General features: G+C 43.4%; 1 protein-coding gene across 2 annotated transcripts in view; it reads right to left on the bottom strand.

Annotated features, from left to right (window-relative positions):
* Nucleotides 1–4,189: 4,189 nt before the first annotated feature.
* Nucleotides 4,190–21,700, bottom strand: part of rnf220a (ring finger protein 220a) — a 161,052-nt gene continuing 143,541 nt past the window's right edge. For both annotated transcript variants that reach the window (XM_062404211.1, XM_062404210.1), the window contains 3 exons: nt 14,950–15,061; nt 10,672–10,746; nt 4,190–6,547 (listed from right to left, as the gene is read on the bottom strand). In XM_062404211.1, coding sequence (XP_062260195.1) covers nt 6,476–6,547; nt 10,672–10,746; nt 14,950–15,061 — 259 coding nt within the window. In that variant the 3' untranslated portion in view covers nt 4,190–6,475. The remainder of the gene's footprint in view (nt 6,548–10,671; nt 10,747–14,949; nt 15,062–21,700) is intronic.

Raw genomic sequence — 21,700 nt, 5'->3', positions numbered from 1 at the left:
TATCAACACCTGTATCCAAGGTGCAAAATCGTGACCTTGACTCACAGCTATCGGCATCTCGTGTCTAAGGGCACAGTCACAGTCACACACATGTTTCAGAGGTGAACATTTGTCTCCCACTGACTTTCAATCTGTGGCTAGGAGGCAAAAAAAGACAACATTCACCTCCTGTGGGGAAGCAAAGTGCAGCGTGGCTTCACGTGGAGTTCAACTTTGGTGACAAGACAAAATCAAAAACATGTACGTGGCAAGCAGTCTTTTGTCACAGAAGCAGCACCACAGGAAAACAACACACATTTATACTATCACCTTAAACGTCACCACAAACTATAATTTGACAAAAAGCTGTACAACTAAGCCATGAAAACATCTGGTTAAATTCCCCTCCACCTGTCATCACATACAGCAATATAAGACCGAAGCTCAGAGCACACTTCGTGACCTTGGGCGTTTACAGATAATTCATCCCAGCCTCCTGTCGTCACATTTCTGTTTCAAATTAATCAACTTTATTTATAAAGTTAACAGCCTAACTTCCTGCTGCCCTCCTGTGTAATTGGTTGAAACAGTTAAATGAAGGTAACTGAGAGTTAAACGGGTGAAGGTAGTGACTGATAACTGGAGACTTACCTGTCCTCCTGGAGTGAAGATGATAAAGATGGCTCAGTGAAGATGATGACGATTCCTGAGTGATAATGATGAAGATGATGAAGGTGTCTCAGCGAAGACGATGAAGGAGGGACAGTGACAATGATGAAGTTGATGAAGGTGTCTCACTGAAGATAATGAAGGTGTCTTAGTGTAAATGATGAAGATGAGGGTGACTCAGTAGAACAGGTGCGGGTCTCAGTGAAGATGATGAAGATGAGGGTGGCTCAGTAGAACAGGTGAGGGTCTCAGTGAAGATGATGAAGATGAGGGTGGGTCAGTAGAACAGGCAAGGGTCTCAGTGAAGATGATGAAGATGAGGGTAAGTCAGTAGAACAGGTGAGGTCTCAGTTAAGAGGATGAAGATGAGGGTGGCTCAGTAGAAGAGGTGAGGTTCTCAGTGAAGAGGATGAAGATGAGGGTGGCTCAGTAGAACAGGTGAGGGTCTCAGTGAAGAGGATGAAGATAAGGGTGGCTCAGTAGAAGAGGTGAGGTTCTCAGTGAAGAGGATGAAGATGAGGGTGGCTCAGTAGAACAGGTGAGGGTCTCAGTGAAGAGGATGAATATTAGTGTGGCTCAGTAGAACAGGTGAGGGTCTCAGTGAAGATGATGAAGATGAGGGTGGCTCAGTAGAACAGGTGAGGTCTCAGTTAAGAGGATGAAGATGAGGGTGGCTCAGTAGAAGAGGTGAGGGTCTCAATGAAGAGGATGAAGATAAGGGTGGCTCAGTAGAAGAGGTGAGGTTCTCAGTGAAGAGGATGAAGATGAGGGTGGCTCAGTAGAACAGGTTAGGGTCTCAGTGAAGAGGATGAAGATGAGGGTGGCTCAGTAGAACAGGTGAGGGTCTCAGTGAAGAGGATGAAGATGAGGGTGGCTCAGTAGAAGAGGTGAGGGTCTCAGTGAAGAGGATGAAGATAAGGGTGGCTCAGTAGAAGAGGTGAGGTTCTCAGTGAAGAGGATGAAGATGAGGGTGGCTCAGTAGAACAGGTGAGGTTCTCAGTGAAGAGGATGAAGATGAGGGTGGCTCAGTAGAACAGGTGAGGGTCTCAGTGAAGAGGATGAAGATAAGGGTGGCTCAGTAGAAGAGGTGAGGTTCTCATTGAAGAGGATGAAGATGAGGGTGGCTCAGTAGAACAGGTGAGGGTCTCAGTGAAGAGGATAAATATTAGTGTGGCTCAGTAGAAAAGGTGAGGGTCTCAGTGAAGATGATGAAGATGAGGGTGGCTCAGTAGAAGAGGTGAGGGTCTCAGTGGAGATGATGAAGATGAGGGTGGCTCAGTAGAAGAGGTGAGGGTCTCAGTGAAGAATGAAGATGAGGGTCGCTCAGTGGAACAGGTGAGGGTGTCAGTGAAGAGGATGAAGATGAGGGTCACTCAGTGGAGCAGGTGAGGGTCTCAGTGAAGATGATGAAGATGAGGGTGGCTCAGTAGAACAGGTGACAGTCTCAGTGAAGAGGATGAAGATGAGGGTGGCTCAGTAGAAGGGGTGAGGGTCTCAGTTAGGATGATGAAGATGAGGGTCGCTCAGTGGAACAGGTGAGGGTCTAAGTGAAGAGGATGAAGATGAGGGTGGCTCAGTAGAACAGGTGAGGGTCTCAGGTCTGTTTCTATGCTTCATGATGACGTTCAACGCAAATGACGTGATCAGCTGCTCTCGCGTTACCTTCCTCCTGCTCCCCGCCGTTAGCATATATTTGCTAATGCTAACAACTGACATAGAGAACAAACTGTAGATAGAAATGTTGTTTTTCCAAATTTCAGTTCCTCTGATATCTTCATGTTTTCTCTTCTCTATGTCTCTCTCTGCAGGTTTGTGTCGCAAAACACAAACACGACGAAATCATTAAAAACTTTAATAAAAAAAACAAAAACAACAAACAAACCAAAGAATACTGCCACAGCTGGGTGGGATTTGAGGCCCCCTAGAGGCCGGAGGCCCCCAGAGTCGCCATACATCCATACGTTGTAATTCGAGTAAGTGTCAGTGTGGTGGTCATTAGACAAGTTGCCCTAAAACTAAGTAATGTATTAGGATGTGTTTAGTTTGGGTGGACATGTTAATTCTCGTGCCATTTCTTATCCCTAGTTATCCCTGTAAGTTTGTAATGATTGGCAGCTGCAACTGACCCACGATTTGTCGGGATCTCAATACCACTGCTCCATCCCCGATTGCCAGGGCACAGACTCCCAATGTAATGAAACTTTATCAGCAACTGACCACATCTGACACTCACTCAAACATTGACCTAACACATGCATTGTACGTGTGGTTTTTCATCTTATGGAAAACAAACTTTTTACTATGGCAGCATCTCCAACTAATGTTTCAGCCATCCTTCCTCAGCAGTGCAAACAGATCTATAATCTATATCATAATGGATTTGTGCAAATGTGAAAACATTTTATAGAACTGCATATTTTGGGGTCGAAGCTCATAAAAAAGGAAATGTTGCTGATTCAATTGCCCCTGTATGAGCTATATGATGATATTAACCAGTCGTATCATTGCACAATGCAAATAAATATTTTAAAACTAGATTATGGAAGTTTTGGGCTAAATAAACCTTTTAAGATATTGAACTACAGAAATATTACATTTAATTTGACATTACATGGATTCAGTTAATTTAGAATGTTGATGCTTCAGCAAACCTTTACTCTCTAGTCCCCACTGTGTAACATCCCGATGTACTGCAAAATCCTTCTAACTCCAGAGGGAAGAAAGCATGTAAAGGTGACTGTTGTCAAACTATTTGCAGCAGCTATGGTCACTGACATGCTCATTCATGCATGAGCCAAACAAATTGAAGAGAAACTAAAAATATAGAAACTCCACAGGATACATTTAAAGTTAGTAGTGGTTCATGATGCGAATGTGCTGTTGTTATAGTTTGAATTGTGGACCTGAGTGCAGTAGTTTCCAATCAAGGAGGCTGAGGGAATCCAGCAGCTGTTGCCAGAGGTCCATGAGGGAAAAATATATAAAAGCCTAATTCACCTTATTAAAATGATTAAACAATATATAGACCAATATAACTCCTGAACATTACATATCATGCTTTAGAGTGCATGGAAACTAGATCATCAAGCAAAGAATATGAACTATTGTTAAAGTACAGATTCCATTTTTAAAATAGGTTAATGTTATTGTGATAAAGGCTTTGAAATTGCTAAAATTATTGGATCAACAGTTGAAACAGTGAAGAACTGTGCCTCTAGTAGCATTAGACCACACACACACACAAACACACACACGCCACTTTCATGTAAGTGAGAGTTGTTAAATAAAATCCTCACATTTGGACACATGGTGAACATAGTGTGTGGTCTCGATGGGGGGTTGTGATATTTCTCCTGCATCCAAGAAACCCTACTGAGTTGCATCAAGGTCATGATTTCCAACAATGGAAGAAAATAATAAAACACTCCCAACGACTGAAGACAATAAAAGGAAAAGAAGAAAAACTGAGTTGTTTCCTTGGCACACATGCATTGGCAGCAGTGAGGGCGGATTGAAAGAAGAAAAGCCAGCGGAGGGTCGATTGAGATTTACAATCATTTAATTAATGTCAAATGTAGTTTACAAACGGGAAAGACATGTACCATTTCCAAGAATATACAAGACACAAATTAGTTCCGACACAAGCCTCTTGTGCAACTTGTCATCTTTGGGGCAGGTTCGAATCAACGGAAGATCAGAGCAATCACAGCGCGAACGCAGCATCACATCCCCTTGTCTCCTCCTCAATGTTTCCACCCATTAGCCGGATGTGTGCCTACACAGTGAGCCAACCCAGCGGGGACAGAGCTGAGAGGAAACAGGTTCACGGGTAGAGGTGAGCTCAGCTGTCACGGCGGATCTACTCGTGCTTTTCTCGCCCCTGGAATTATTCGCAGGAGGATCCCGTTTCTTTATGAAGGCAAACAAAGGATGTTTAACCCGTTTACATTATTTCACAGAGGATGGAGATGATCAACTTCAAATGCAGAAAATCAAAAGTCTCATGAGAGTGAACACCGACACTGAGATGACACACCATCTATTTAAAAATGCACATGAACAGAATGTGTGTCTTTAGCATTAAGGCCGTCTTCCTCCCTTTTTTTTTTTCTTCCAGTGAACACAGCAACATTTTTCTTCAATGTCCTATTTTACCACCCAGGTTGCGTTAACAGGACCACTCGTGGAATTTCGAAAAGTTTTATTTTTTCTTTTTTTTTCTCGTTTTTTTTTCTCAGCATTTCTTACAACAATACAGACGTCACAGAATACATATTTTTACGAACACAAAAGCACACCTACACCTCGGCCGCTGCCGCCGTAGAGGGAGGGAGGAAATGTTGAGGTTGCCAGTTCAGCCTTCTTTTTCCATCGACGTCCCTCTGCTGTTATAACTTACGAAAATAACCTGCCCATAACGGACGCCATTTTGGGGACCTTTTTTTTTTTTTGTTGCAGCATAGCAGTATAAGAATAATGGGTAAAGGCTTTATTTTGAAACAGGTAAAACAAAAACGTGTCTAGACTATGATCTGAGCATGTTGTTGTTACTCCGACCGGGACGAAGCAGGAGTGACGGTAAAAGGGAAAAAAAAGAAAGGCTCAGTTGGACGTTGTTGCAACTAAACAGCAGTTCCATCATTCTGCTTCATTGCAGGAAACTTGGGGCAAGAGGAATCTCTTACACCACCTACATCTTCACCATCTAGTTTCAAGCAGTTTATTATTTACTTAACTTTTTTTATTCCTGTACAGTGAAATAAAACTTTAAACGGCTCTTCAATTGTCTTTTTTTCTTAAAAATACAGAAGGCTTCTTTTAGTCGAGCCATTTTTTCCCCCCCAAACATCAGTCCCCAACCCTTCCAACTAAAAACAGGACTTTGATATTATATACGTCAGTGTTTGTCTGATGGTAACGTGAGACTGTTTGCATCTGTGCGTGTGTGTGTGTGTGTGTACGTACGTGTGTGAACTCTGTCATTTACACTCAACATTGCAAACATACATAGAACTATATTACATGTGCTTGCACTGCATCTTGGAGGGGGAGAAATTTTGGTTTACTTCACTAGAACACCACGAAAAAGGGAAGAGGGAAGGGAAGGGCCCGCGAGAAGAAGAGGTGGAAGAGAGATAAGTGTCAATCTCTTTTTCAAGGTTGTCAGGTTCTTCTCAGTTTGGTTCAAAGCTCAGTTTTAGTGGCCCTTTTTTAGAATCCTCTTAAGCAACAGGGGCATGAAGCTAGAGTTCTCTCTCTGGGACAGGGAACGAAAAACAAAAAGAAGATTTCTGTCAAGACCTCAGGGTCGAGCACATTTGTCCAGCGCTACTGAAATGTTGAAGAAGAGCTAGAGAGAGAGAGGGGGACAAAGAAGTCTTTATATTCTGCAGTTAGAAGTTCTTTAAGGTCCATCTCCAGCAGCCTGAAGCCTCCGTATCTCAGGAGGGTGTCGCCGGGTGCTGGGCGTCTCCACTGACTTCACAGTCCTTCAGTGGACGATCCCCCATGTTACAGTTAGAGGGGAGTCATGTTTGTCAGGCAGAGGAAACAAGTCGGAGAGATCCCTGGTCTAGGTTTTCATTTTTTTTTATGTGTGGCCATGCAGCCAGAGAGTCAGTCAGTGCTGCTCAGTCATGTATGCAAACCAGTTTCCATTCAGCAGAGTCTTGTGTCTCTGGACACTCTCTGATGGGGTTTTGAACAACGATCCAGGCCATGAGAGTGTGAGAAAATAAATGGCGTTCAACAGGGCGGGTGATGAAATCCAAAATGGCAGAATGGATTGGAAGGATGACGAGGCGCAGGAGGGGGTCGGGGGTGCTCTTTACAAGTAGACACGCCGCAGGTCTCCGGGTGAGGTGATGGTGTTGCACTGTGGGCACAGCTTCTTGTTCCCCTGTGAAGGAAAGAGACCCAATGGTTAGTTTGATTGTTATGAAAAGGACTCAGTAAGTTCCTCCGCTAAGATCATGTTGTCATCTGTGTTTGGTTTTCTATTAGTTAGCTGCATCACACAACCGGACGGATTACCACCAAACATGACAGAATTTTGTAGGGCTCATAAATAACCCTTCACATTTAGGATCAGGGCATCGATCCAGGAATATTTTTACACACTTCATTTAACTATTTGACATTTTCACCAGTTTCTTAGAAATTAATTCATGGATCTGATGAAACAAATACGGCATCAATACCGGCCCTGAAGTATTTTTCGGCAAGGAAAACCCCCACTGCTGTAGCTCCTCCTTGCTTGTGAATCTAAAGCTGCCTGTTGTCAGCATGGTCGTCCTTCTCCCTCTGCACTGCTTTGATAGTTTGCCATCAGCAGTAAAGCAACAGGTGATAATATGCGCCACAGGGCTGACAGTGTAACAACACTCGGACTGGGTGGTCTCTCTACCACTGTCCTCCACCTCTCTGAAGTTAGCTGGCTGCTAACTCCTGGATGCAGGCTGATTGCTCACAACTTCCACTGTTCTGTTTCTGCATTGGTAACAGATGAATGAATGCATGTAAATGTTAATCTGTGAGTACCACTTTGCAGACGCATGCCTCGTTTAAGGTGTAGGAGATTAGTTCACAACCTCCTCTTCTGTATCTGACTTATGGAGCTTTTTTATTTTAGACGAAACTGACTTTTGAACCTTTCGATTTCATACAAACAGTTATTTGTTAAAATGTTTCTTAGTTAGCAAACTACATTTTAAGTTATAGCGAAAATGTGCTTAGTGAGGTCACAGTTACCTTCAACCTCAAAGTATATGATGTATTTCTGATAAAATCCTTTTCATTGCTCATTCTACTGGAATCTACGTAGAAGGTGATAAAAATGTCAGGAGTGTGTTGATGTGAGAAATCTGAAATCTTTTATAGTCTTAGTAAGCAGTGCATACAGTGGAATTAGAACCTCTGCCAAATAAATATAACACTCAACTTTAAACCAAAATATACTGTGATATCTAAATAAATAGCACACATAGCATGGATATAGTTCTGCATATGAATGATGCTAAGAGTCTTTGCCAAAGGAAATGCTGTGTGTGCGATATTTAACACAGGTACAACAGAATTTAGGGATCACATAACTTGAGGACCTGCACCGTACAAGGCCCCGCTGGGCAAAAATGTTCAGGTTCATCTGACACCAAAGATTTATAGGCTTCTTTCCACGTTAGTCCCTCAATAAGCTCTTTGGACTGGTTAGGCAGACAAAGTGGGTCCGAAGGGTGAAGACGTGCAGAGGGGGACTGAGGTGAGGAAATAGTCAGACAGATGTCACACCTTCCTGCCGAGAGGATTTGTGGCTCCAGAGAACTCAAAGAGTCTCTTCAGGGTTCAAGAGTGAATGAAGAAAGAGGAAAGGTGTGGAGGTGTTGAAAGGAAGAAAGAGGGTGCTAGATACAAATTACATTCTGCCCCAAAGACGAGCAAGTTCAATAACCAGCTTTATTTCAAAGCTTTAAAATAAGGCAGACAAACCTTGGTAGAGCTCCAGCGATTAGTCAGGTCCGCCACGTAGGTTAATTTTGTTTGTTTGTGTGTAGAAGTATTACATAAAAACTATTGGGCAGATTATCACGGAACTTGTAAGGACGATGTGTTATAGATCAGGAAATATTTGGTGTGGAGCCGACTGAACGGGTAGATCTAGGAATGTTCTGTCCCACAGAATTTATTGAATTTATGGGGTTAGCAGGAGTGCATGTGCACCAATGCTGCTCTCATACACAACACATTTTGAGAGACAGGTACACAGACCAAAGATCGAAAGACAAGCTCGCGTGAGAGAGAACTGCAATGTGCACAACTGCAGCTCAAACTAACCCTAACCCTAAAACTTTATTGACAACAACGCGAGCAAACATGCAGCAAATAGCGCTTCACAAAGCTACAGGATTTTATAAGTCTAACTCACCGGATGCTGACAGCGGCTGTGAGCCTGCCACTGACCATGTGTTTTTGAGCGTTGGATTGTGCAATCACATTGTCGACATATGTCTTTTACTGTTTTTGTGGTGGTGGTGGTACTGAGGGTTTCCCCGGTGTCGTTTAATTAACATATGTATGTCCCCATGAACAGATGAAAGTCTGGTTTCTATCTAAACTGGTCTGAACACCAAGTCAACATGGGAAACACTGTTGAACAGATAAATGTGAGGAGATTAATTAGTAGAAATTGTGTCCGGAGAAATTTAAAACCCCTCTGAACCGTCCCTGACAAAGAGAAACCTGCCATAGTCACAGCCCATTAAAAGAAGTGTTCGTCGTTCCTGCATGGACAGAGGGGGCCCTCCTCTTGTTTGTTTCTTCGCCTGTCAGAGCTCTGTACTCCTGTTCGCTGCGGTCGGTAAGTGTTTGTGGGTGTGTGCCTGTCACGCTGCGCTCCAGCTGCCTTGCTCATTAAAGCGGTGAGGGGCTGGCCTGACGTTAACTAGATTCCCAGGCATTTACTTTGATCAGGTTGTGCTCTCCCACTTTTATAGCTGTCTCCAGGCTAAGAGTTTTATGTCCTCGATATTAGGGCAGTGACGGCAGCATGCACACGTGCGCACAAAAATGCACACACGCCTGCCCGAACACACAGTACACACACAGGTACTTGGCAAATGGAAACAATGGGCCTCAATCAAGAACTTTTTCTCAACCTCTATCTTTAAAATAAGTTAAGAAAAGAAAGAAGGAAAGCTTCACATTTAAATTTTATTTGTGGCGAATTAATTTCTTTATGAATCAGTATTGATCTTATATTGGATGCATGAGCTGAATTGGTATAAAGTTCAACTTTGACAGTACAGTCTAACTCTGATAACGAAATTGGAAAGAAGATTTGAGATATTTTTATGTTTTGGGATGTGATATTTCATATTTGTATTGCTCTAACAAATATAAATTAACACTGACCCAAAAATTTCCTGTGGCTGTAACAAGTAAAAAATGGAGAGATATTTTGATGTTCTTTGATCTTCACTGCTAGAGGGGTCATACAGTCATGCTCTGCAGCTCAAAGCATGAAGGGGGCTGATGGGAATAACCTCATTAGCTTCTGGGGCATTCACCCATGAACTTAAATGTTGGAAACTTTTGGATGTTATAAATCGTTTGAAGCATAATCAAGAGATTGGAAGGATCCAGATTCATCACCTCGGGAGCATCAATGTCATGAACGAAGCTCACTAATGCAACATATTTTAATCCTTCATCCACAAAGCCTTTCGCTTGTCTTTGTATTTGGGCCTTTAATTATGCTTTTAGTGTACAGTTAATTGAAAGTATAACATTGACTGGAGCTAATGGAAGGGAAAGTCTTGTTAATAATTTTGCCCTGTGTGCGTCGAAAGTCAACAAAGTGTGCAAGTGAGAAGGAAGAGGCATGAAGGGGGAAAGAGATGGTGAACAAGAGATAAAGTAAATGCACTGAGGTAAGACTGGAAATTAGTCAGAATTAAAGAAGGTGGAGAGAAACAGAGGAGGAAACTGTAAAGAAATGAGAGAAATCCACTGAGGAGTCTGTTTATCCTCCTCCAGCTTTTCCTCTGTGCTCCATTTACCACATTAGCACCAGCTAATTACACACTACTGAATGTATTAGACTAAATAATAACCAACAAGACCACTGTGGTTGGGGTGTGTGTGTGTGTGTGTGTGTGTGTGTGTGTGTGTGTGTGTGTGTGTGAGAGAGAGAGCGAGAGACCCGAGGCACTATGTAGAACTCATTGGAGGTCTGACCACTTTACTCCAACAAGCCTTTTGGGGACCATTCCATCTAAGCTTTCCCGGCTGAAAACTGGAAGTGTTTGCATTGCCTGGATCAGTGCGCGTGTGCGTACCCACGCACTGAGAGAACAGGTCACTTGGGGAATATTTCCATTTTAGTTCCTCCCTTTGGGGCACGAACACACAAACTCACTGACTATGAAATGAGGCTCCAATAACTACATGTTCTGAGGAGCTGCCCGGTCGGTGTGTGTGTGAGTGTGTGTGTGTGTGTGTGCCATGTGAGAGAGAGTTAGTGCATACCAGAGTCCTGAGCCAGCATTCTTCACAATGGACGTGCCAGCACTGGATGGAGGTGAGTGGCATCGTGTAAGAGTCCTACAAAACAGAAAAAGAAAGAAAGGAAAGAAGAAATTTAACCAAATCCATGGGGCACTCACACACATACACAGACACACACACACATGCCAGTGAGCAACAACCAGAACAACACTGCACATTTCCTGATCAACCAACATCATCAAACCACTAACCAGCAAACGACACAGCCAGCAGCCACAGAACCACTGAGCAAGGCAGCATGGGGGGGAGCAATGAACCGGTAGCCTGCATGTCAAACACACGCACACGACATGAGGCAGGCAACAAGCAGAAACAGAGGGGAGCAAGCAGAGGAGAAGATGAGGGAGAAAACCATGATTGAACCCATCCTGATGGGCGCTCCTTCCTTTTTCCCTATCGAAAAGAACGGAGAGATGGAAGGGGGGGGGGAGTGGGGGAGGGAGTGCCTTACCCTCCGTAGGGGCTGTGGGAGGAGCCTCTTTATGCCGCTGCCGTAGCCACCAATCACAAGGCCCCTGTACAGGCAGTACAGGCCGAGGGGGAGGGACTTAGGCTGCCGCTCTCTGACCCCACTGGCCAGTGGCCGGGGCCCTGGCCACGCCCCTAGGCTCTTGATCTCTGCACCTAACTGGATAGCAGGCTTCCTCTGCGGAAGGGGAGGGAGTGGGTGTGGGAAGAGGAGAGGGGGGGGCGAAAGGTGGCATCGATCACAGTGCCGGGATTGAACTGATTGCGCGCATACACACCGCAGTGCAACACAAACACGTGTGTGGACAAAACCACTCACAGATATAAGAGCGTGCGTCAATGACAGCCAGGCAACCACTGTATGGATTCAGCCCACGAACGTACAGTACCTACACATTATGTTCATATGACGGAAGTATGTATATACGTGTACTTTGGCCAGCTGTAGCAAACGTCAGATCAACCCACCTCACAGTTTGATAATTGTCGAGGCGTAGGTAAAAGTTACCTACACTAGGTAGGTTTATGTACAAACATAAACCTACCTAACTCGGTTAGTTTTTTCTTTTGGACCTTACCAAGACTTTAGTACATCAGGAATTGCCACTGCAGAGTGGCCTTTATTGGCAATGTTCTGACATCTTTTCTTACTGTGAAACTTGTGTAGTAAGTTGTATTATACCGCTACACTAGACTGACAAATTCAGTTGAACTTTAATTAAGAAAACTTTTCTTCAAAAGTATACCTCGAATCATGGTTTACGTTAAACAGTAGTCTCCAGAAATCATATTTTCCCATTAATTGTCTAGACGGCGGTGGCAAGCTCTATTCTTATCTGTCCAACCATAGTTTCAGGATTAACCAAAACTCTTTTTACACATAACAAAAGAGATCCCTAACTTGGTGTTTTCCTCAGTTGCTGCATTGTATTGCTGTGTGCAGCGCAACTGGCAGCGAGTACGCTTACGCTATCGTCCATAAATCCATCCTGGCAGACTTCCAGACCTCAGTTTGTGTGTATATGCAAGTGACATGTAATACAGTTCTCTCTCAAATGAGAACTAATCTTTCACTCTTAAGTCTGTGTTCCTGTCACTCAGAAACCTTTGTGTGTGTCCATGTGCATCTCCTGCTCTCCACTATAGATTGAATTCATTCTACGGGGAAAGCTGAACATTAAAAGAATATTGTTCTATGTCATTCACCATTTTTTATGCCTGGACAGTCATTGAAATAACCAATAATATTTATTGTGTTGATAGTGTTAAGGTCTGAAATAAATTATTTCCTTTTTAAAAAGGCCAACTAAGGTAGGGTCTGGTTAAAGAGTACACCAATTTTATTCATTGCAGAATCAATAATTTAGCTGCTTTCCTTTTGAATAATCATATTTAATATATATTATGTTTCATGTCATTTGTTTTTATCAGTTTGGAGTATTTAATTATATTTTAGTCATTAAAAAAATTTACTTAAATATATATATAAACATCCCTATATTTTACATATTTCCTCATGTCATGTGTTTGTTGTGTATCTTTCCTTTTATCTTGAGGCACATTGAGTCTATGCTTGTCATGAGCAATTTGCTATATAAATGTAAATATTAAACACTGAAAATAGTGCCTCTAATTAAGTGAATCATTTCTCACGTCGAAATAAGACGTCATAAGTTGAAGGCGCCTTCTTTAAATGACCAGTAGATGGGGGTAGACATCTACTGACAGGACTGAACCGCAGCACTGAGCTCGCTCCACAGACAGGAGAGGACAACAGAACACTTGAAACAACTTAGCTCCCCTTGTTTTTCACTCGCATTAGACTACCTGAGCATCTGCAAGTTATGATCCATAACAACCACCTGACAGGTGACGTGTTAAAGACTTGACGGCAGGGCTCAGTGTAATCTGGTCAAAGTGTTTAGGGTGCAGTGGAATCCTCTGGCTTCTCTGACACTTGCTAGCGAGAGTAATCGGATGACTTTAAGATCGGACGCACGGTGACAGGGACGGAGTGCGGCGACAGGTTAAAAGACAGACAGAGACGGATGGGACGTCTTGTGTGCGTTTCGCCGTGTGCCTGAGTGTGTGAGTGGGAGACGCGGGACAGTGACAGATGAGCAGAGAGGAGCCTCGTGTCTATGGCGCAGTGAGTGATCGATCGCCGTGCCTTGCCCTCTGTGTCACCTCGGGCACCCGGCGACCTTTAGGAAGCGCAGGCGTCGGTAATTACCCACTTTCCTCAGACACACACAAACACACACACACACACACAGAAGCACAAGATGCCGACGCTGCACTGTCCACAAAATTGAAGGATGACAGGATGGGTAGCTGACACAAAGTGGGGAATGCATGCACTAATGTGGAGGGGGTGGTGCAGGTCCAGTCACACCTCAAGCATCTGATGAACACAGATATTGACGATGTCGCTTGTTCTGCCTGATATTGTCAAGGAACGACAAGCGGCTCATATCATTGATCTGCGAGTCCAATCAATCACTTATACAAGCTGTGAGGCACAGGAGCCTTGTTTCACTTTATAATGCTGTGCTACTTCCACCATTTTATGATTCCAGCTGCTGTGTGTCAGTGTCAGAGTTGGTGCAGAATTGACCTTTTACTTGCACTGCCTTGATATGGAGATAATGTATAAATTAAATAAAGGTAGATTCACATTCTACATCTGAAGCTTTTCAGATGTTGGTGTAGGGTAATCAGCACTGGAAACCATTCTGCCAGCAGACAACCCTGTCAACTTTCAAAGCCATGCAAGTGCAAGAAACACCACAAAACCACAACGGTACCACAACACCAGCAGCAACCACACAGTAAAAAAGCTACTAGCACAACAAGAATCTAAAGGGAATGACATGCAGACCTATCCAACCGACAACAGGATACACTAACCAACCAAGATTTGTAATCTGGTCATAGTCTAAACAAAAACGGAATGAATTTTCACTTGATGAACAGTAAGGGAGTAATGTGGGCAAAGATCTGTTCAACTTTCCCCAGCACAAGAAGAATGAAAGATTATTCCCAGTGATGTGTCCCTATTCAGGGTCTGAATCCACAGAGGGAGGGGGGATCATTCCGAAGAATCTGCATCTCCTCCGCAAAAGAGATATTCTTTGCCTAATGTTGGTTTTGACCTTACTATGTTAAGTGCCTTGAGATCATGTATATTGTGATATAAAAATTAAATTAAGTGTAATTGAAATTGATGAACTTACATAAACGACATGTAAAGTATAATGTGTCCACATGGTCACAAGGAGTACCTGAAACTTTAAACTCCTGCATGACGTGAAGTGAGATACTAAGAGTTTCTGACATCCTGTGGCATAATGGTGTCGGGTTGCCAATCTACACATGTGCATATTCCTCAAAAGGCCCAAACAAATATCACATGAGTAAACCTGAATATGAATATTCGGTTCGCAGACACAAAGTGAATGTGAACATAAGTGCGTGATACTTGGGGAGGAGTCAGCCACCGAATTGGGACACAGCATCTGTGGAAATTTGCTATATTGGAGAATAGGGGGACAGAGACATCCTCCTTGGAAGCTTTCCTCTGGGATAATGTGACAACAGCTACGAATAGCACTGAACGGCAAAACTATAAACCTACTTATTTATAATACAGCAGGAAGTTTTAGAAACGCTCGATGTTGAGCCATCTGACAAGAAGCACAACACCTCTGTGAAGGTTTGATGTGCGGAGACGGAGGACGTTCATGTGAAGGTGCTGATGCTGATGCTCACCATGCAGATGAGACACTTGTATCGGTCTCCTCTCAGGATTTGCTTCTCCAGCTCTCGGATTCGAGCCTTCAGAGCCTCCATGGTGGTGGCCGTGGACTGCTCCTCCGTTACCCTGGAGAAGAGGAAGAGACGAGAGAAACAGACAAAGGTTTATTTAGGTGCGATGCTAAAAGACAAACAGGCAGCTGGGAGACTGTGTCAACTTCCACGCCAGCAACTCCTGACAAGGTCAAGCCAGGCCGAATCTGCACCAGCTCTCACGTTGTTTTACAAAAAACTACAACGATGAAAACTCATGCCATTAACTATAAAGTGGTTGAGCTTGAGTTGCAGACAGAGTATTCCATTCACATTCCCAGGACATGTGTCATCAAGCAGTTTGTTAGTATGTCGATGTCACCTGCGTAATAATAAAAAACATATTATATATTTAATTAAGGCATTTATATGACTGCATCATATGATAACAGTCGGTATTACTATACGTCTTATTGTTGCTTATTCCAATTATGACCATATTCAGGTTAAGGTTATCCGAAATGCTGTTGGGGCTTGGACAAATATCTTGAAATTATATTTGGGTCGGGTTCCTTCACGTTGGCCGGGCTAACGTGAAAACATTGGCTACCTTTAAAGTCTCAGATCCTTTCTATTACTCTTCGTTTCCAATATACAGTATAGTATGACATCCTCCTATTTAACACAGCTGTATCCCCAAAGGCCCTATGTTACCACAGATTTACAGCTCCACCCCCTCCCACCACCCTTGAACTCCGCCTTTATTTCTTCCCCTATTTGTCGCCTGGTTCTGCCGTTAACTTAAATGCCCTGTCGTCTTTTTCTGTGATCTCACGTTCCACTTCCATCCTCTGCATCTCTCCGTTATGTTTTCATATCAACCCTGATTATCTATCCCTCACAATGTATTTCCTCTCCTCCTCACATCCCATCTTTTCATCTCCCTAACTTCATCTCCCTCTCCTCTAACTCCTTCCTTCCTTCCATTCCATCCGCTCTCCTCGCTTTTCTTTCTGCATCCAAGCAGCCTCTGATTAATGTGTGGCATGATCGCAGAAAATGTGCATTTAACACTGTCCAACAGCATTTAACACTGTCCAATAGCATATGAAGCAGCCATAAGTAAATCAATACAGCCGACGCACAGACCGCAGCTCTGATGATGATGATTTGGCGAGGGGAGACGGGGCCGCACGAGCCAGCCGGTGTTTATTATAGCCATCCACTCGCTCTCTAGAAAGATTCACGCAGTGTGGCTGTGTGTGTGTGTGTGTGTGTGTGTGTGGGTGCGTGTTAAAAGGAGTGTGTGTGTGTTTATGGTGATGTGGTCATTTTGCAGCCTGATAGCTGGCTGATCTATGGTATTGATCTGGATGGGGAAGGACAAGCACAGAACGGGAAGGGAGGATGAGCGCAAAAGGGAATTATAAGTGGCTGTGTGTGCGTGTGTGTCCTATGGATATGGCTTCATTTGCTGCATCCTCAAACAGCTAAGGATACAGCTGAAAATTAAACAAGGTTGGACATTCTCAATTTCCTCCTTAGAAGCAGGATTTGTCTCTTCATATTTTGCGAAATTTTCACGTCGTATTTCTTAGATTATTGTCATTAAACAAGCTCATTAAAATGATTAACAGTTGTACTACATTAAAGATGAAATTAAAATGAGACATTACAGGTTTGCATGGCCATCAGATGTCTTCAAACAACCCAGTATTAACATGAATTATGCAGCTGAGCAGAAAAGTTCTGTTGCGTTCTGTTTCTTTCTGGCAGAAACCCAAACTTTATATTTTAAGTTCCTCATCCAGCCTTCTGAACTGGACCCCGACCAGTTTAGCTGTGAAATATCAAGTATTTAAATTGGAAGTCCAGGACCTAAATGTCCTGAGATCTAAAAAGAAAATCGTGATTAGGATTTTATTAACTATGCAACTGACAAGAGCTGCAATGATTAGACACCAGACATTTTCTGGATGTAGCTTCTCCATCTTTTAGGATAGGACATTGGTCAAATGATCGTCACATTGGGCTCTGGCTCCAAATCACGTGATTTCCGCAAGATTGGCAGAGTTCATATCCAGGATATTAGATAAGCCGTCCATCTTTATATGCATGGACCAATAGAGCAGTGTCTTCGGCAGGTTGAATGATTGTCAAAGGGACTTGAAGAACTCCATCTCCCAGCACCAAGTCACCCTCCCACCACATACAGCAGGAGGTACTGATGCTTCCACAAGGTCTCAGGGAAACATTGAACATCTCTAGCTCCTCCTGTAACCCCCTCACCATCCTTTGTCTATAAAATACTATTTGGGACTGCTAGCCTGACTTGCCACTCTATGCCCTATAAACTGCTTTACCCTCTCCTCTTATAAGTCCTGAGCTTGTAAAAAGCCATTTAGCCTTGATTAGCCTGCTTGCTTATAAAGCAGCAGTGGACTCAGGCCTGGATGGGACTGGTTGGGGGTTGTCCCTCCAAGAATGCATTCTCATTCTTTTATCAGTTCCAATAAATCCCTCTGTCACTTAATCAACAAAACTCCACTGATGGGTTCTCCTTCCTTGTCCGAAAGAAGGGAGACAGAAAAAAGTTTTACTCTAAATGACTCTTAAAAAAAGATCAATATAAATTTGCTTGGCTCCCTATACTCCTCTCCTCCGCTATCCCTTCTATCTCTGTGTTAAATATTCATTGAGTATGACTAATTTATAGAAGACCACATTTAAAAAGTTGTATAAATGCCCAATGCAATAAAACGACATGGTAATTTATCTCAACAGGGGAAGGGGGAGGGGAAGGAGGAACAAAGATTTAATGGAGGTAAGAAGCAGAGCGGGATGAATTTGCAGGGCTAAGGAAAGTAAGACAACTCTCTGGGGCTAAATGTGACACACAGAGAGATAAACAGCCCCTAAACCAGCACAAACCACAAGTAAAGATCCTTGAGTTTAAGGCCTTTACGCTATTTGTGTGCATCACTGATTTAGGCTGACTCAGGGGTTTGCAACTGTTTCAGAAATTGATCTCACTCTGGGATGCAGAAAACGTGTGAGATATTACTGGGTCAAGAACTAGAAAAAAATAGGATGTGCTGGCTAATTGTTTCCATGACCATGGGATCCCAGGAGGTGTGATTAGCTTATCAAATCAGATGCCCTGCTGTGTTCACAGATTGAATTCTCCTGGATTTCCACGGACTTCATACTAGGAGGTCATGCGGAGAAAGTCCACAGAAACTGCGGAGCGTCTCACTCTGAAATTTTCGCTTACAAATGCACCTCCTTGGGAGGGAATGCGGAGGAGCTGCAGAGTTCAGTGCACGTCTGAATGCAGCTAAAGTTGCTGCCCCACAGAGCTTTTTCAAAGCTATGTACATGTTTCTGGGAGGAAAAAAAGTGAAAATGACCGTTTGATCTTCCCACAACGAAAAAGAAGCTGGAAAGCCAGACGCAGACAGATAGATCACTCTGCCTCCCCTTTATTTAGTGTTCTGTCCCCATCATGTGTGGGGCTATTTCTCATTTCATTAGTGTGTATGTGCATTTGTAGCTGAGGTCCCATACCATCCACCATCTGGGGAGAGCGTGGCCTAGGGGATAGAGCGGGTGCTCTGCAACAAGAAGGTTGCCGGTTCGAATCCCACTCTATCCCATCTGCATGCCTAAGTGTCCTTGGCAAGATACTGAACCCCTAGATGGCCCCTCATAATGATGAGTGTTCTAAAAATGAAAGTCGCTTTGGATAAAAGCGTCAGCTAAATGACATGTAATGTAATGTAATGTAATCTCAATCAGCCTTGTGTCTTAATCTACTGTCTCCCTACATCCCAGCTTCACTCAGACTCCCACTCAACACAGGAACAAACAAATGGAAAACATTACAAATCATTTACAAAAAAAAATGTGGTCACCATATACCAGGAAACATTTTATATGCCAGGCAGGAAAAATCCATTTCTCATATGTGTGTGCTGTGAAAATAGCAGCGGTATATCTCTTCAGAGCATCATTCTCTGCTGCACCCTGGTAACCGAGGCCTTAACTACACTGACACACCATGATAAAACATTTAAGTCACTATTGATTTCCCCTGCCTCAGACCGATGTGTGCATGTGTGTGTGTAGGTCTTAGAAGGCAAAAGGGAAAGGACTTTTGGGGGGAAAAGTGGAGAGAGAAACTCTAAAGAGAAGGGAGAATGAAAGAGAGATGTAGCTCAGAGACAGAACTGTAAAGAGAAGAAGGAGAAAGGGAAAAGAAAGGGACAGAGACTGGGCATTGTGTGTGTGTGTGTGTGTGTGTGTGTGTGTGTGTGTGTGTGTGTGTGTGTGGCGGGGATAAGAAATCTAGCTTCATCACTTCCAAATTGAGGACAGATTCAATTATTTGCAGAAACCACATGGAAATCTCTCCGCATTGTTCCAGCTGGAGCACCAAATTTGGCAGCAATCGCATTGGCGGCATTGGAAGGGCCATTTATCTTGGATGGGGAAAGAGCGTCTCAGGCATTGTGCGTGTATATGTAAGCGTGTGTGTGTGTGTGTGTGTGTGTGTGTGTGTGTGTGTCTGTGTGTCTGTGTGTGTGTGTGTGTGTGTGTGTGTGTGTCTGTGTCTGTGTCTGTGTGTGTGTCTGTGTGTGTGTCTGTGTGTGTGTCTGTGTGTGTGTCTGTGTGTGTGTGTGTGCTCATTTATCTTGAAGGGGAATGAGCAGGGGAACGAGGACACCCCGGGAGGCGACCAGATCATTACCCATCTGGGATCAGAGGCAGAGAGAGAGACAGAGAGATTTCGCTAACGCTGCCCTGCGTAAAGCCACACACACACTTGCGCGCACACACACACACACACACACACACACACACACACACACACACACACACACACACACACACACACATCATGTATCAATGTAACGAAAGGAGACAAATCTCATTTTCATTTGGGGACGGAGGGGCACAGAAGCTCCACAAATACAGGCATTTATAGCGAGCGGAGAGGAGTAAGGCAGGAAATTGTTCCAGCCAGCTGACTGCTTGTTCCAATGCAATCATTCAGCATCTAGTTGGCTCGTTTTTAAATGGATACTTAGATTAAGGCCTGTTCTGCTCCGGGTGGCCACTAAGACCTCACCTACAACATTGTGTTCCAACATCTGCACCCAGGCCCCAGACAAAGTACTGAGATCGGATTTTCTGAGGAGAAATATATTTATAGTACTTTCTTGAAATTTAGCAACAGGGTGTACCAGAGATTTAATTGAAATCTTCAGAGATTGATCTTATTTCCAGAAATGAGTCCCTTACCCACATAAGTTTGATGTAAGTTATGGCCTGTCTATTGATGTCTCTAACTCAAGTGATTTACCAACTGATGTCTTGATATTAAGGCATTTGGCCCTTCATCACCTCTTAGTATGGCCCAGCCAACAATCAGGTTACTTTCTGTAGGGGAAGAACCGAGCAAAACTTTATCTTCAGATACCCGTTTTGAAATATTCTCTCAGGATATTGTAAGATTTAAAGAACCAATGTTAGTTCTCTCTTCCTTAAACACAAATTTAAAATCTGTATCCAATTGCTGTGGAACTCAAAACACAACTGAGGGCCTGTTTTTACTGAATAAATGTGAAATTTAAATTGACAGAAACTCTATTCAATAACGGTCAGTTCCATCCAGCTGATACAACATCTAATTAATAAGGTCTGTGTTTAAAGATGGACGACATGACATGTTCACTACATCATCATTCAGAAACCTTGGCTAACAGTCAGTTTAAATATGCGGCTGTGTCTCTAATTGTGAAGCATGAGGACACTACTCTTTTTTTAAGTGACAAACTAGCTGTCAGTGATTTAGTCTAGTACCAGTAAGCACCTGCCTGACCACTGGCTCTCACACAGACCCCTCTACTTCTCTTTCTCTCCAGCAAACGCACACTGATGCACCCATGCAAAATAAAACAGGGGGGATCACACCGCAAATGATCGAATGCATCCCCTCACTCAGCGTGCACTCACACACACACACACACACACACTCACAGCTCTTGCCTTGCAGGTCTGTGTCTGATCAATACACTCCAAGCTGCTCTGCTTATTCGCCACTATCTCCACTGCTGATATTTAATATGTGAAACACGCCCACTGGGGGCTGATTGATTCACTTAAATGAACCATTTATCTCGTGCTGAAAGGGGAAGTGTTATGTAAAGCTACACCTGAGCAGGTTACAATTACAAAAAGTATGTGTGCTTTAAACCACCGATAACCAATTTTTGCCCTTATTTAACTAGTCAGCAGGTAGTGTGGCCTGCGACTCAGGTGTCCAATGTTTTTTTTTTGCCTGAGGAAATGGCTGAGGAGGGAAAGAGTTAAATATTTTAAAGAGGAAATTCAGGTGGACAAATAAATTAGTTTCAACACAGGCGTTGATACTGAAGGCAACAAGTAGACGACAGAGTCCTGACCCCAGCTGCCTCTCAGTGTCTCTGTGCAAGTAATTTCAATAGCATGGAGCAAAAGGATAGGAGAGTATGCCAGACATGCAAAAGCAACCAATCAAACAAAATCCCTATTTCTTTTTGCTTGCTTGCCCACTGATGTTTATCCCTCGCTCTCACATGAGCTGACCTCGATTACCAATGCAGGGGATTGATTGTGCGTGTTTGTGTGTCTGTGCGTGTGTGCGTGTGTGAGAGATTGTCTACCTGTTACAGATTATGGATCAGGAGAT

This window comes from Platichthys flesus, chromosome 14 (genome assembly GCF_949316205.1).
Source record: "Platichthys flesus chromosome 14, fPlaFle2.1, whole genome shotgun sequence".
NCBI lineage: Eukaryota > Metazoa > Chordata > Actinopteri > Pleuronectiformes > Pleuronectidae > Platichthys > Platichthys flesus.
This window is presented reverse-complemented; position numbering and strand designations above follow the sequence as displayed.